Source organism: Liolophura sinensis, chromosome 9 (assembly GCF_032854445.1).
Source record: "Liolophura sinensis isolate JHLJ2023 chromosome 9, CUHK_Ljap_v2, whole genome shotgun sequence".
Classification (NCBI taxonomy): domain Eukaryota; kingdom Metazoa; phylum Mollusca; class Polyplacophora; order Chitonida; family Chitonidae; genus Liolophura; species Liolophura sinensis.
In genome coordinates, this window is record NC_088303.1 from 12,848,038 (window position 1) to 12,862,798 (window position 14,761).

The 14,761-nt window shown below is 39.9% G+C and overlaps 1 protein-coding gene across 1 annotated transcript; it reads left to right on the forward strand.

Moving 5' to 3' along the window:
* Positions 1–43: 43 nt before the first annotated feature.
* Positions 44–14,453, forward strand: LOC135475467 (uncharacterized). Its single transcript, XM_064755378.1, has 9 exons — positions 44–282; positions 1,063–1,296; positions 1,654–1,703; positions 3,763–3,812; positions 3,985–4,231; positions 7,049–7,216; positions 7,382–7,483; positions 8,596–8,713; positions 11,871–14,453. The coding sequence occupies exons 6-9, from the start codon at positions 7,163–7,165 to the stop codon at positions 12,302–12,304; spliced, it is 708 nt and encodes a 235-aa protein (XP_064611448.1). The 5' UTR covers positions 44–282; positions 1,063–1,296; positions 1,654–1,703; positions 3,763–3,812; positions 3,985–4,231; positions 7,049–7,162; the 3' UTR covers positions 12,305–14,453.
* Positions 14,454–14,761: the final 308 nt, after the last annotated feature.

A 14,761-nucleotide genomic window follows, 5' to 3' on the forward strand; every position in this document is an offset into this window, starting at 1 on the left:
TCTGCGACGGAGAGTGGTGCCAAGCACCGCGTAAACAACATGGAGGAACACAGATGAACTCGTTCCGAAATTGTTACTAACAATTTATTTTTAAAAAGTTTTGCAAAAAAGTGGCTTAAAAAGTAGAAGCAGATGAACAGTTTTATTCCTGCTGCAAAAAGCGATTACATATACACGACGCCTAAGATTTGTACTGAAGGCAAAACTGGCAGCGTCAGATTTGGAGTGGAGCATGAATGAACTGGATCTGTGGTTGGCAGAATGTTGTGAGTGCATGCACATGTACGTATATGCATTGCCTACCATTTTAGATTTTAAAACCAAATTTCTTTGGTAATGTTAATGCAAGATTTATGTTTAATTTTTGACATGAAGTTCTTACATTTGTTCTCACATTTGGCTTGCGGGAACCCTATATCAGTGTGTCTTTCATCATGAGTTTTTTTTATCAAATTTTCCCAAAAGGAAAGGTTGTTGCAAAGGCAGGGTTGCTGCATTTTTTGGTTACTGGCGTGCTCTATAGATGTTTATTGTAAAAAGTAGAATCTTCAATCATGTGATGCCGTAAGTACCACGCAACAGCAACTTCGACTTTACAAATCCTTAAAGAATTAATGTGCAGTATTTTGTCCTGTCAGTATTTCCCAAGGTTACTGTTGGAAGTACGAATTATACAGAAGCTCACAGTGTCACGTTATATAGTTAGATAGGTCACTCTCTGGTATGTAAATCTGTTAAAAGCAGTATGTATATATACATAAATATATATATATATATACACACACACATGAAGGGATGTAAATGTAAAATTTATGAGGTCTGCCTCTCTTTTTCATCCCAGTGTCTATGTCATAACAAGGCACATGTAATTTAGGGTAAAAGTAAGTGTCCGCTGAACCAAATCATGTCTATTGATTAGAAAGGCGGCACCACATGGCTTAGGTTATTCACCCTGTGACTTTGTGCATATGCCTGGATCTAGCTTTTGTACATTCAAGTGGTTTGACCAATATTGCTTTCAATACATACTTTCTGTTAAGCCTTAAATATTTTTGTCTTCAGGATAAGGATTCTGAGATATACAGCAAGTACTCAGCTCAACAATCTGTAGTGAGGGTAGACTGCAGCAATGTCACTTGGCAAGACTGTGTCACCCCCATCCTGGGTTTCAAATACTGATGATCCGGATACCCTGATTACTGTCATCAAGAAACTGTCCTCAGACCTCAAAAAGAGCCAGGAAGAAACAAAACATGCAGAGGATCAAGTAGCATGTTTGGTATCACTCATCAAGCGGTAATAAAACCATGTTTGGCATCAGTAAAATATGAAATGGTAATAAAACCATGTTTGGTATCATTTATCACAGTAATATAAATCTTTAGGTAACAGTTTAAGTGATATTGCAGCCATTTGCAATTGCAAGTCTGTAATCTTCAAGGGGCAGTAGGAATTTATCGTGCAGTAGTGTGGGTATAATATGGCCTTGCTGAATTACCTTTCTCTGTCCCATTTAAGTGGTGCATTTTAGGAGCAAGTTCTGGATGGGTGGGATCTCTGAAATCAGAAAATGCCTTCAGTGGGTTAAACACAAGGATATTCATGTATTCTACAGTCCACTACATGTATAACTATTTCTTTTCACTAATACAGATCCTGGCATGGAGATAAAACAGCAACGTTACATTTAGCAAATGTTATTGGTAAGTGCATGGATATATATGAAAATGTGAAAGTACTTGCATTATTAAAGAACATTTTGTGTTACCGGTATACTGTTTGTAGAAAATGTACTAAGCCTGTGTATGCATGTATAGAAGAGAAGTTTCTACATGTAGATGGCCATGTCTCAGTTCAAGTATTATTTTTGGCTGGTCATATTGCCTGAGATTTCAGAATTTTAGTGTACAGTTTGCAGTGTCGACTGTTTCATGTTTTGATTATTTGTACCCATCTCATTTGATTTAGCTTGAGCATTAAAGAGCTCAGGTACATCTGAGATAATCCTCTGTCCCAGGGGCTGCTCCCACAACCCTCCAAGACATGTTATTTGATAGCTTTCAAATTTATATCCCTTGTGATGTTTTGTTTGGAATTAAAAACATCCATGTTTGATGCACAGATATTTTCCAATCATGTATAGTTACCATTCTTTTCTTTTCCTTTCAAAGACAAGACAGCACCTGGCTAAAACATAATTCAATCAAAAGCAGGATACTCAAGCATTTTAAAAAGTATCACACTTTATTATTTTAATGAGATTTCACCAAATAACATGTAGAACAAAATGACATTACTGCACAAGTGACAGGTGTGAGTCAAGGCAGCCATCTTGAGAATTTTATCCAATCAAACACGTTGCTATCAGGTCGCGCTGCCTAAGCTGTGACGTAACCTTTACCCATTCAGTCCATGAAGTGACATATCATAACACAAAACTACTGCATAAGATATCATCTTGAGAACCTTTACAACAATTTAGTTTCGTGTGGCTGAAGAGCCATTTCGCAAAATGTTGTGGGGCAGGTCTGTATCACTTACAGACCATGACAGATGTAAAATCAGTTGATTTACAAGCCATGTAATATTCATCAGTGGTATCACAAATTATGTCAAACAGTAGCATACCGTAGACCCAAACCACTTTTGTCTCCCCAAATATGTTTCTTGTCATTCATTTTAGCATTTAGTCAGCAGTTTCTAAATAACAAATATTAGAGACAGTGCAAAATCCATTAGGGATGCCAAAGATTTATGAGAGTGAGAAGAAGGCAAAATTCTTACCGGACAACGCTTAAATTTATTAAAAATCTTAAGTAATATAATTTTTTTCTCTGAATTCATTAAAACTGAAGAATTTAAATTTTTCTCCTGTGTCTTTCTTTCTTACAAGGGATGTGTTTTTTTCTGTTTTATTTCATATAATATAGTAAAATTGTTGAAACGCCATGTTTAAGCCGAGGTGCTTTCTCTGACGTTCGCGGTAACTTGCTCAGCACTCCTCTTCTCTTATAAGCCACCGCTACAAAATTAAGCATAAAATCCAGCGACAGTTGAAGGCCTAGATCTGCCTCAGTGGTACTTAGATTTATTTCCATTTGTTTCAGAATTGATCATGAAGCTAGTTGTACAACAATCCTATCATAATTTTGTAAATATTTAACAGAGGTCAAAATCACCAGCACAACCCCTCCGGAGGCTACAACCTGAACCAGGAATAATTTGGCCATGCATCTGCAGCTAGACTATTGAAACAGGGTTGCTGGAGTTCCTTGTAAATGATATAGTAGGCCTGCTGAAATATTCTTCCAGTATGTCCAGTTTCTGAGAAAACTCTATTTATCACTTGGGCCTTCATTTTTGAAGTTAACAACTTTGATCTGTCATAGACTGCTGCTTAGACTATTCTACGGAAAATACCTTCGCCGTTAGAGAGCCAGAGTAAACGCTACGTCACCTTGCCCTCGATAATGGAGATGTGCTGAAGCTGTGTCATGACGAAGTTTCACTAAACTTTTACTGAGTTGAAAATATCTAAAAAAATATTTAATGCCGATTGCAGATACTTTGAATGGTAGTCTTTTAGTTGACATAAACTTTAGTCAGGTGCTGTCTTTCACTTTAATTGTTGTAACTGCAATCTGTACAGTATGCTGCGAGACTTACAGAAGATTTTTCTTGTTTTGTTATTCATTGTAAAGTACATTTACATGTATCCTCATGAAGTTATGTGACACATACATATAGATTATTGTCTTATAGGTGTTTCTTCACCAAAGAATCACGTTGAGTCCAATGGCTACATGCAGCCGGTGAGTACAATCATTGCAGCTGTATTGTATCATCCTGATAACTTATGGGATAAAATAAACAAAGTAATTTATTTTTACATCTGTGTTGCCTGTCGTCTAGCTTTTACTGTTGGCAATATTTTTTAAAGGAAATCATTACCCAACAGAAGTCTTGTGTTCGTCTTTGTTGCAGTCCAAAGCTGTACGAAGTTGGGAACGACTGTGTCTGAAAGTTTTGGAACAAGAGTATGTGCGCCTGGAAAATGAGATCAAAACAAAACAGAGTTTACACTTACGAAATCGTGAGTTGTACATGGAGGAAATACTGAGCAGCCATCAAGATGACATGTCACGAATTCCTTTTCATCGAAACAACTCAATGCAGTCTGTAGGACACTGAAGACCAGTCCCTTCATGTACATCGGCCACATAATACTAAGGTAAGTTTGATTTGTGAGGCTGTGTATACGCAAACACATGCACCATGGAACATAAAAGTAACATTTAAATAAGATTTGCACCATTGTTAAATATATTCCCCAATGAAGAATATAATTCTGACTGTACGTCAGCTCTGTAGATGATATTTGATGGTAAAGCAAGCAGTTCAGTCACAATATGCTTCGATCTGAGAATCTTATGGCTCTTTTTTTTTAAAGAAAAGATAACACCAGACCAAAAGTATTTATGCATCGGTAAAGTGTCTCACGTAAAGTTTGCATAACCAAGATATTGCATATCTTGTAAGGTAAGAGTTACACACTGATAAAGTCCAAAACATTACCTGTTTCTGCTGACATCACATGAACATTGTTTTACCCTTCAGCCACTTGAACATGGAATACGAACCATGTGAAATTGTGTTTCTGGTTTCTCTAACATGGGTAATCCCATGGCTGTAAGAATTCTAAATTTAAAGTTGAATAAAAGAGTTTCCAAGTTTTGTCAACAAAATGGCTGTGGCATTTTTCACCCCTCTTGTGGATTAACTGAGTTAATATTACTTGTTCTCTTTAAAAAAGGAAAAATAACCTCATCCTCAAACTGTGCTGACTTTCAGTCAATAATCTGAGGTTTCTGTAATGGTGATTTCCATTATTTGTTTTTCAATGAGTATTAAAGTGTTTCTCAAAGTCTGTCATGTTGATTTGAAACCTACAAGCTAGTCATGTGTGACCTTGCAGAGATCTTCAGTCAAGTCAGGGCCTGGAGGTAATATTGTAGTCTTCATTTAAGACCTACAACTTGGTCAGTGTTCCACATTTCAGGCAGTTGGTCCTGTGTGATTTGCGTGCACAATCAAACCAGTGATGTAAGGTATCAGCTTCCCATTGGCTAGCACACTACAGCACAGCAATCCTGAAAGACGCACAGTTTTTGGTTGTTTTCTGTCTTTGAAGCCGTATACTTTGTTCACAAAAAGTGACCAAAACATTGGAGTTTTGTCCTATATAGGAACTATGATGAACTTTTCATTTCCAGTATAACCAATCTGAACTGATCTGAGAATTTTTCATTCATATATACTTAAAAGTCATTAACCCTTGGCATCCAAGCGACATTCTTTTTGTTCAACAAGGTTTACAATTTGCACCTACTAGTATTTGCTTTTACACAAATATTCAGAACAAAGTAGCAAAAAAAAAAAAAAATGAAACCTCAAAAACCATGTACACCAGATGAAATGACAATGTAGACTGTTTTAAAATTTCCTATGACAGTTTCATTGATACATCTTCATTCTGTTAAATCTTTGACAGCTGAAAATTTTAGTTGAATATGGCAATCCATCTTATAATGAGTTTGACATTCACTTGCTGTGCTTGTGTATCATGCATTCACATTTGGTTTCAAGCATAAAACTTAGCATCTGTTTGATCTGGTCTTAGACAGACTGCTGTCATCTGAGTATATATTGATAAGGTATTTGTTGAAATAGGGTTCTCTGGGTTCAGAATGCTCCAAATTAACCTTTCATTTCTGAAATTCAATTTCTATCACAAAACTGTTCGAATATGAAGAGAAAATATAGGAAGAGTACTGAACAGAAGTACTTACGTACAACAAGTAGTTTCAGTATTTCCAAATTGTGAAACGCACAAGTTTATGCTTAAGAGGAAGCCAGCTGTTATTTTAAGAATATGCAGTGCATGTTAATATCACTGAGCTGCCTGCATGCACATTCTTAAGGTGTTTTATTCAATCAATATATAGACAGTTGCATCTTACACTTAAGTAAAGCCTCAGTCTTTCACCATGTTTGCACTATGGCTTTATGTTGGACTTTAATATGTGAAATTCGCCCTAATGTTTCAGTCCCTTGTATACTATATTTGAGGTGCATTATTACATCAATTATTTTCTGTCTTTACGATATTTTGTATCCATTAATTCATGCACTTGGAGTATATAATGTCCATTATTTGTTGCATGTGTATTGGGGCATATTAGTTACTTGTTTACTCAGTGATAGGATACGCAAATATGTAGTGCCAATGAACCTCATATTCTATTTGCATATCCTATCACTGATTCACCATGTAACAAATTTATCCTGCAAAAACTCATCAGGTGAGTGCTGAAGACCGATGTATAGGCGAATTGCTTCAGCGATGTGACTGTGGTTGGACCGCAACAAATAAAGATAACCTACTCAGCAGGCACATTTGACGTCATCTGCAGGATTCGAGAATATATAAGTACCTCATGTGACTGTTGTTGTCCAATGAAAAGCAGAAATTTGCTGTGTTTGGGGTATACATACATCACACCTATTATTCCAATTTGACACATAATTATTTAATTTAATTCATTGATTCATGTTCATTATCATAATTAGCATAATTTGACACCTATTATTTGCTGTCTATGGAGATGTAGGTGTGTAGCCTGCATCAGTTATTTGCTGTCTTTCGGGTACACTGCATATTTTATTTACTCTCTTTTTGGGACTAGCTTCATTGAAGTTCTGATAATTAGAATAGAGAACTGCTTTTTATTTTTCAGATCACATGCGTGTAAGTACTTCTAGGTTGTCCTGATTTGAACATTTTACACGCTATATGTAGCATTATATAGTGAGTAATCTCAGTAGTTGTCTGCATGCAGGTTAACGTTTAAAGTGAAACTGTCAAACAGGCAATCGGAAAATACCTAACTTCTGTAAGCCGCATTAAGTTTATATCTTTTTTATTTTAAAAGATTTTGAAAAAAATGGGTTGGTTTATTATTGTTTGATTTTCTTGTTTATATTATAGTCGAGTACAGCATGTCGGTCCAGCAGTGCCAACAGGTTGCGACAACGCCGCCAGCTGCCGAAGGGCCCTCGTGAGGTTGTCAAGCCTGCTGAGGTTCATGTTTCAGACTTTTTCATGCAGAATGGACCGACAGATGGAAGTAGCGCTGCTTCTAATAATGTGAATAAAGTAAGTATCAGTTGGCTATGATCATTAAGTACAGACCGTATTGGTTAACTGTACATGTAGTGTCTTTATTTAGGATTTTGAATTGAACTCCTATATAAGTAACAAACCAATTAATAAATTAACCAGTGAAATTAGAATGAAGGTTCTGTGTATCTGTAATTACAGGGAATCACAGGTCTATATCAGTTCAGCAAGGAAAAGCAAAGTCAGAGACCAGAATCTGGGCAATCAGCACTCAGCTATGATGACCCCAACAGATATAATCAGGTAAAAATTAAATATAATATTGTGAAAAGTGAAAATTAAATACCATAAGTAGATGGAAGTGATATCCCACCTCTCACTTGTCTGTATCTGCTACGACTCTTTTGTAGGGGACTTGCTGGCTAGCTCTGACTATATATCAAGCCCATGACCAGTGAGGTCGCATGTTCAAATCCACCTCTCACTGATTCGGCTGGGCTTTAATTTCAGAGGTTTGTCAGCTGTGACTGTTGGTTTACTCCCTCGTCATTTGTCTCCTCCACCCTTAAACTTGCCTGCCCTCATATATAAATTAATCATTTCTTGAGCTTGGCATTAAACACCATTCAGTCAGATCATAAAATATCTTTTTATTTTGAAATGTTTTTGTTTAATTTTTTATTTCGAATTTAAAGATGAGTTTGTGTAAACTTATTGTATCCACAGCTTATCACATGTAACAGAGCAGTATTGTGGGCAAAAATTTGGTCAGCGCACCTTAACAGCCTGGACAGAGAGAGACTATTTTCATATATTAAATTCAAACTATAATCAGAGACACCAGATGGTAGCTGTTGAGGACAGTGCTTCTGCTGTAAAGCAGGAGGTGTGTCAGGTAGCTGTTGAGGGACAGTGGTTGTGCTGTAAGTCAGGAGGTGTGTAAGGTAGCTGTTGAGAGACAGTGGTTGTGCTGTAAGTCAGGAGGTGTATCTGGTAGCTGTTGAGGGCAGTGCTTATGCTGTAAGTCAGGAGGTATGTAAGGTAGCTGTTGAGGGACATTGATAGTGCTGCAAGTCAGGAGGTGTGTCAGGCATCTCTTGAGAGACAGTGGTTGTGCTGTAAGTCAGGAGGTTTGTCATGTATATGCAGCTGTTCTGTATCCAGGCTTTAGCTCCCCTGCACAGATCGTGTAAATTGATTCACATTGGGGGATTCCTGGTGAAACCTTCTGCCTTCCAAGTCGAGTCAACAAAGAATATCATATACCAATGTTTCCGCTATATGATAGTCTGAACTGATGAACATCATATAGAAGGTTTGTTCATGTTAAGTTCTTGTATTTAACACATTACAAAGAAAAGATTTCAAGCTGTGTTATGTAGTATAGCCACAGATATATCTGTGTTTGTTTTCAGCCGAAGCTGTTTGACACTCGCCAGGTGGTCCAGCAAACAGCACAGAGAAAATCCCGGCCTTTGAGTGCAGCCATTCCCAGAGAGCGTGGCAGACTCAACATGCGGCCCAAAAGTGCAGGTAGTTCTATTCTCTACACAAACCTACCACCTGACCTACACAAACTACAACCTGACCTTCACAAGCTACCACCTGACCTACACAAACTACAACCTGACCTTCACAAGCTACCACCTGACCTACACAGCTCACCAGCTGACCTACACACACTACGTGAACTACACAGACTAATCTGTGACCTACACATACCACCACAGAGAGTGTGACAGATTCAGCATTTGGCCCAGAAGTGCAGGTAGTTCTATTCTCTACACAAACCTACCACCTGACCTACACAAACTACCACCTAGCCTGCGCAAACTACCACCTGACCTACACAGAGAACCACCTGATCTACACAAACTACAACCTGACCTTTACAAGCTACCACCTGACCTACACAGCCCACCAGCTGACCTACACACAATACCTGAACTACACAGACTAATCTGTGACCTACACATACCACCACAGAGAGTGTGGCAGGCTCAGCATGCGTCCCAGAAGTGCAGGTAGTTCTATTCTCTACACAAACCTACCACCTGACCTACACAAACTACCACCTAGCCTGCGCAAACTACCACCTGACCTACACAGAGAACCACCTGACCTACACAAACTACAACCTGACCTTCACAAGATACCACCTGACCTACACAGCTCACCAGCTGACCTACACACAATACCTGAACTACACAGACTAATCTGTGACCTACACATACCATCACAGAGAGTGTGGCAGACTCAGCATGCGTCCCAGAAGTGCAGGTAGTTCTATTCTCTACACAAACCTACCACCTGACCTACACAAACTACCACCTAGCCTGCGCAAAGTACCACCTGACCTACACAGACAACCAGCTGACCAACACACACTCCCTGAACTACACAGACTAACCTGTGACCTACACATACGACTACCTGACCTACACACACTCCCTGAACTACACAGACTAACCTGTGACCTACACATACGACTACCTAACCTACACACACTCCCTGGACTACACAGACTAACCTGTGACCTACACATACGACTACCTGACCTACACATGCGACTACCTGACCTACACAGGCTAACCTGATCTACACAAACTATCACTTGACCTACACAGACTAACCCCTGACCTACAAAAACTATCACCTCACCTACACAGACTATCACTTGACCTACACAGACTAACCCCTGACCTACACATACCATAACCTAACCTACACAGACTACGATTTGACCTAGACAGGCTACCTCCCGACCTACATAGGCTACCACCTTATCTACACATTCCACCACCTAACCTATACAGACTACCACTGGACCTACACAGACTGCCACCTGACCTAGACAGGCTACTACTTGACCTAAACAGGCTATCTCCCGACCTACATAGGATACCACCTGACGTATACAAACTAACCCCTTACCTACACATACCACCACCTACCCTATACAAACTACCACTGGACCTGCGCAGACCACCATCTGACCTACACAGACTACCACTGGACCATGCAGACCACCACCTAACCTACACACTTGACCTAGACAGGGCTACCTCCCGACCCTCCTAGACTACCATCTGACCTACCCAAACTAACCCCTTACCTACACATACCACCACCTGACCTACACATACCACCACCTGACCTACACAGACTACCACTGGACGTACACAGGCTACCACATGACCTGCACAGACTGCCAGCTGACCTACACAGACTACCACTGGACCATGCAGACCACCACCTAACCTACACAGACTACCACTTAACCTAGACAGGCTACCTCCCGACCTACCTAGACTACCATCTGACCTACACAAACTAACCCCTTACCTACACATACCACCACCTAACCTACACAGGCTACCACTGGACGTACACAGGCTACCACATGACCTGCACAGGCTACCACATGACCTGCACAGACTACCAACTGACCTACACAGACTAACCTTTGACCTACACAGACTAACTCCTGACCTACACAGACTAACTCCTGACCTATATATTCTAACCGCTGACCCACCAAGGCCTAGGTCACCAGCTGACCGACACAGATTAACCCCAACCTACACAGACCAACCCCCGAGCTAGAGAGTCTACCACCTACCCAACACAGACTACCACTTGACATAGACAGACTGCCACTTGACCTAGATAGGCTACCACGTGACGTACACAGACTACCACTTTGCCTACACAGGCTACCAGCTGACCAGCACAGACCACCCTCTGACCTACACAAACTAACCCCGTACCTACACATACCACCACCTGACCTACACAGACTACCACTGGACATACACAGGCTACCACATGACCTGCACAGATTAACCCCTGACCTACACAGACTAACCCCTGACCTACAAAGACTAACCCCTGACGGACAGAGATTAACCCCGACCTACACAGACCAAACCCCGACCTACAGATCTACCACCTGACCTACACAGACTACCACTTGACCTAGACAGACTGCCACTTGAGCTAGATAGGCTACCACATGACATATACAGACTACCGCTTGGCCTACACAGGCTACCACCTGGCCTACATAGACCACCCTCTGACCTACATAGGCTAACCCCTGACCTACACAGGGTAACCCCTGACCTACACAGACTAACCACTGACCACCCAAGGCCACCATCTAACATACCAAGGCCACCAGCTCATCGACGCAAATTAACGCCTGACCTACACAGACTAACCTACGACCCACAAAGACTACCACCTGACCGCTGACCTACACACTAGACTGACCTTTAACTAAGAGCTTATAACAGCTTCTCAACTTTATGCCCAGTGCTTGGAAAGAGAGACTTCATGCACATCATTCAGTTGACCACATGGTGGATCATTTGGTGGGTTGCCTAGTGGGTCATTCCAGTAGGTCATTCAACAAGTCACTTGGCAGGTCAAATGGTGGGTCAACTGGTGGGTCACTGATTACATGGTTCTCCAGGTGATTGACCTTTGACTTACTATCTTAGGTCAAAGTTCATATTTGAATTTTCGGTTTATGTGAGCATATTGGTTTTCAAAATGTCTTGGCTTATGACTTACACAATACTGGTGACTAGTGTAATGTGCCCAAAGCAGAGCCAAGCGGGTCTTGCTAACGTAGCTTTGTGCTTCACTTTTTGTGATGTTTATTCTTTTTTTGGCATTTATTCAGGAATGCAACGTCCTGCGGAAGAAAAACAAGTAAATGCACAGGAAGCGACAAAGTTTTGGGTAAAAACAACAAGAATGCGCCCGCCAGTTCCCAGACTGAACCTGGAGGACACACAACCTCAGCCGACCTCAACCACAACGTTTACAATGCCCCGGGAGGACAAGGTCACCTACCTGCAAAACCCCACTGCAGGAAGCATACACTGCAGCCGTCAGAGCACAATGAGTGACACAGACAATAAAGACCGTTTCACAGAGGAGTATCAGAAACCATCTATAACAGTTAGGATTCGCTCGGCGGTCAAGCGACCAGAGTATATCAACACATTTGCAAGGGATGAGCAAAAAATGGCCGACATGGAGGAAGAGTTCAGAAAAACAACACTAAAACTGCAGAAAAAGTTAGGCATTGAGAACAGTGGACTTATCTATTGATCCAAGCTGGATGAAAATCTGAATCGAGATGTCAACATGATACACTGTTTTAAACTCCTAGTCTTATAAATGGCATCAGTGACAGTGAAGAAGTAAAGGCCTTTGCATGCAATTTTAACTGTTTACACTTATAACTGTTTAACTTTCTATCCTCATGCCGGGACCTTTATCTTGATGAAAAGTTAAAATTTTACATAAATACCTTTACTTCATAATTATTAAGATGTCAGCTGACCTATTTTAATTCACACATTCATTTCATAACAGCAGATGTGAACAATACAGTGTTGTCATGGTAGCCTCAGGTGATATTGGCCAGAAGCATGAGTTGAGTAGAGAGAAGTTGTTCATTGTGAAGTGTCAGGCCAGAACAATACAGTGTTGTCATGGTAGCCTTGTGATATTGTCCAGATGCACAAGTTGAGTAGGAAGAAGCTGTTCATTGTGAAGTGTCAGGCCAGAACAATGTAGTGTTGTCATGGTAACATCATGTGATACTGCCCAGAAGCAGGAATGGGGTAGAGAGAGACTGTTCATTGTGAAGTGTCAGACTGGAACAATACAGTGTTGTCATGGTAACATCATGTGATATTGTCCAGAAGCATGAGTTGAGTAGAGAGAGACTGTTCATTGTGAAGTGTCAGGCCAGAACAATATAGTGTTGTCATGGTAACATCATGTGATACTGTCCAGAAGCAGGAATGGGGTAGAGAGACTGTTCATTGTAAAAAGCCAGGCCAGAACAATACAGTGTTGTCATGGTAACATCATGTGATACCGTCCAGAAGCAGGAATGGGGTAGAGAGACTGTTCATTATAAAAAGCCAGGCCAGAACAATACAGTGTTGTCATGGTAACATCATGTGATATTGTCCAGAAGCAGGAGTCATGTAGAAAGATACTGGAAATTGAAAATAAATTTTTCCATACATTGAAAACTCTGGAAAATCAAGTTTTTTTGCTTTTTGGTCATAGTGCCTTGATAAGCCTTGAAACTGAGAACTAACTTGGCACTCATACTGTCGGCTGATCTATATATTCTCTGATTTTTCAGCCTTTTGAACTGCCTCTGCGACCAATATTTTCAAACATTCTGAGAGAGCTATGAGGTGCAGAGAAATAATTTGCACTTTTATGAAGCTTGCAAAGTCTGGCTCATGGATCACACAGCTGTCTCAGATTTAGTCTTAATAAATTTGTCGTATAGGTACAACAGAATCAACCTGATCTTAGACTGTGTATGTACATGTAGAATGCAGCATGTTTCCCAGCATGTTTAAACTGCTCCATGCACTGCTGTGTATATGACAAGTTCAGCTAATAGGATGTATAGCTGTAGAATATTTATTCCAAGTAGGTTTAAAATTTGGGTCTATAAAAAGCCTGAAAATTTGAAATTGCCTTCTTGTATGGATACTGATTATTGTTTAATGATGTCAGTTGATTGAAATACATGCATTTATGATACCTGGTCCATTCTAGACACAATATAAGACATCTATTGTCTTCCAAAACTTGCTGACAAGAGCTGTTCTTTACAAATATAGGTTTGTAAAGAACACTGGTCCATTTACATACAAGTTGTCAGTTTGTGATTTAGTATAGACAGTTGTACTCAAGTAATCATACTTTTATTGAATTAACTGCCTCATGTTTTGTATTACACTACACAGTAGGTGAAGTACGGAAAGTCAGTCAGGGTGCTGGTTTTGTTCTTCACAGTCCCAGTTTACTCAGGTGTCTGTTTGTACTTTTTACACAGTACTGTAAAATGCTAGATATTCCCTATTACACTGGAACTTTGATATAAGCTGAAACTTAGTGAAACATATGTGAACAACTTGGTTTAGACTTAAGCGAAACTGCAGGCCTCAAGTTAAGTTTATTTCATTGCAAAAGTCTATCGATTACTGGCAACTCACAAGGTTTCCAAACCAGTTTGTGCATGGTCACTCATGCACTGTCCGTCTGTAAGCAGCATTGTTAAGTGGTGAAGTATTGACTTATCAAACATTATTTAGTGGTTTGAAATGTTTATTATGAACCAGTTGTTATCTGGATGCACCCAGAATCTTATTTTTGTGGATAAAGAGGGGATGAGTAGGCCTGTGGATTTTCTTTTATGTATAAACTATTTCACACTGTAAATATACTGGTATGTATTTATGTATGTTAACTGGCTGTTGCTTTTCTCATTTCTTATGTGTATACCTTCATATTAAAAACTGTGTGCATTGTTGTATGTTTAATATCAGTGAGTGTGAATAACAACCATATACATGCATATTGAGGTTTTATATCTAGAGCTGTAGTGTGTGTACGTCGTAATTTATACCATGGCAGTAAAATTGATTGGTGGAGGAATCAAGACAGAATCTGACTCAGTTGATCAAAGCATGTAGTCACTGTGACTGTCTGTCAGGCCATTGACCAATGAGATCAACTGCTGTCTTCCAG